The sequence below is a fragment of the Mustela nigripes genome, chromosome 6 (genome assembly GCF_022355385.1).
Source record: "Mustela nigripes isolate SB6536 chromosome 6, MUSNIG.SB6536, whole genome shotgun sequence".
Lineage (NCBI taxonomy): Eukaryota > Metazoa > Chordata > Mammalia > Carnivora > Mustelidae > Mustela > Mustela nigripes.
Genome location: NC_081562.1, coordinates 226,585 through 228,841, shown reverse-complemented (window position 1 = coordinate 228,841; position 2,257 = coordinate 226,585). Strand labels below are relative to the sequence as shown.

At 71.8% G+C, this 2,257-nt stretch overlaps 1 protein-coding gene across 2 annotated transcripts; it reads right to left on the bottom strand.

The window, feature by feature from the left end:
- Positions 1–32: 32 nt before the first annotated feature.
- CIMAP1B (ciliary microtubule associated protein 1B) lies at positions 33–2,251 on the bottom strand. Of its 2 annotated transcripts, none has more exons than XM_059401662.1 (7): positions 2,115–2,251; positions 1,622–1,768; positions 1,242–1,445; positions 869–973; positions 599–720; positions 297–461; positions 33–198 (listed from the first exon to the last, which is right to left on the bottom strand). In XM_059401662.1, exons 1-7 carry the CDS (start codon positions 2,194–2,196, stop codon positions 118–120), a joined length of 906 nt encoding a protein of 301 aa, XP_059257645.1. In that variant the 5' UTR covers positions 2,197–2,251; the 3' UTR covers positions 33–117. The 2 variants fall into 2 exon arrangements, with proteins under 2 accessions (XP_059257645.1, XP_059257644.1); XM_059401661.1 differs by having other exon boundaries at positions 321–461.
- Positions 2,252–2,257: the final 6 nt, after the last annotated feature.

The window sequence follows — 2,257 nt, the reverse complement described above, 5'->3', positions numbered from 1 at the left end:
ACGAGCGTCCCGACGCGCACGCTCCCCGCCCCGCGCGCCCGCCGCGAACACAGAGGGGCGGACACGCTGCTGGTTCGGGAAGCTTTAAGCAAACGTCCGTCGGGCCCTCCCGGCCGGTCAGTCGTCCGCCTTGGTCGGGACCCGAGCCACGTAGTCCGAGTGCCGGATCCCGAAGCTCCAGCCGCGGGGTTTCCGGGGCTGCGGGACCAGGATTCAGGGTGACCCCGCGGGGGCCAGCCGTCCGGCCGCCGCGCGGGGGCCCCCCAGGACCCGGACCCTCCTCCCCCGCCTCTGACCCTGGGCCCGGGCTTCCAGGCCACCTGGTCCACGTTGTAGGCTGCGGGCCCGGGATTCAGGGTGTTATCTTGGGGGAGCGAAGTCCGCGCCAGCATGGAGAACTGGGGGGCCCGAGACTTGTAGATCCCAGTGTTCACCGCGTGGTAGGCACAGGGGCCCGGGGTCTGTGGGAGGGCGGCAGGGGCGCTGGGTCCGGCCTCCACTCCCCGCTGGCCACTGGCCCTCACCTCCTGCTTCGCGCCCCCTGTGGCCCGCAGCCGCCGACCCCTCGCTACAAGCCCGCCTGGCAGCCCCGCCCCACCTTGCTGAGGTCCTCGAAGAAACTGCCCACTGCGCTGCGGCCGTAGAGGGAGTAAGTTGGGGCCGAGACTTTACCGATGACGCGCGGACCCAAGAGCGAGGGCACAGTGTAGGTCGCAGGGCCTGGGGAGGAGCCAGCGAGGCGTGGGTCTAGGGGTCAGTCTTCGCGGACAGGCCGGGCTCTCTGCCCCCCTCGCCCCCGCAGCCGGCAGAGCGGTTGCCGGTCGGGGATGGGAAGGTCCGTGGGGCTGGGATGGGCCTTTCGTCTCACCTGGTGTCTGCTGCTTCGCGTGGGCGCCCCAGTTTCGGGGAGCGATGGTGTGCCGAGGCGCACTGGGGTACGTCGCGTTCCCGGCTCGCTCGGGGAAGTACCTGCCTGCGGGGCGGACCGGGGGTGTGGGCCGGAACCGGGTTGGGGGCGTGGTGGGGTCCCGGGTTGGGGGCCTGAGGTTAGGGTGACTCCGAGCCACGATTTGTCAAAGCCTGGTGGGGCTTGGAGTTCTTCCGAGATGCGGGTACGGGGGTAGCGAGTTTGGAGTAGTAGGGTACGCGAGGGCGGCTCGGGGCTCAGGCGGGGGATTCCCGGGCGGGCCTTTCTGGAGGCGGCGCGGCGTTGGGGAGACCGGGGTCCCAGGGGTCCTGACCCGGTCCGGGAGTGAGGAGGGGCGCTGCGTGGCGGGGGCGGCCGTAGATGGAGTAGGCGGGGGTGCCGTCGCGGCCGCGCACGGTTATGTGTGCAGGAACCAGGTGGCCGGGCCCCGGGCCGCAGGAAGTCTGCTGCGTGGGCAGGCGCGCGCCGAAGGAGAAGGCGGGGGCGCGGGGCCGCGACGGGTCGTGCAGGACGTAGCCTGCGGGAGCGACCCAGCATCACTGTGGGCCCCCCGCCGCTCCCCGCCCCGGGCACAGCCCGCCGTCCCCCGAGAACACACCCCGCTCCTCGCCGCCCTGCAGCCCAGGCACGGCGCCCGCCTCCCGGCACAGACCTCGCTGGCCCCGTCTGTCTACACCCGCCCGACGCCGGTACCGGTGTTCGGTGGCAGCATGTATTTGGGCCCCGGGCCTCTGTAGAGCGCTGCGATGGGGCCGCGGGGCCGGTGGGGCCGCCAAGGGCCGACCCAGACGTCCGAGCCCATAGCGCGCAGGGGTGGGGTGCGCTCACGGCCTGCGGTACCTGTGGACAGAAGGTGGCGGCCCCCGCCCCTCCACCCACCGCTGCCGCTTCTCGCGATCCGGGGGCGGGGCCCATCCCGTATCCCAGGAGCCGGGGAAACACACCCGAGCTTTCCCGGCCCTGCTGGGGGCGGGCGGGGGAGGCCTAGCTCTCGCCCCGGCCCCCAGAACGAGTCTAGTAGGGGTGTGTGAGTGCGCAAAGTTTGGTCTCAATCCTGCGGGAAAGGAATTCCCTGGGGTTTTGGGGCGCCGGGATGTTTTAGGGGCATGGCGTCGAGGACACCAAGGTGAGGGGGCGGGGTCGGAGCCCCAGTGCCCGGAGGGGGCCCCAAAGTTGATGCACTAACCTGTTTTTGTGGCTCCCGGCCGGGAAGGCAAGGTGGGGTGCCTGGATTCCCGCCCCTGCCCAGCCCGACTGCCAGACCCCATTGTGTCCAGATCTCGCCTCCTGGCAACGGGGACTGTCCTGCCCTCACCCCAACCTGGCTCC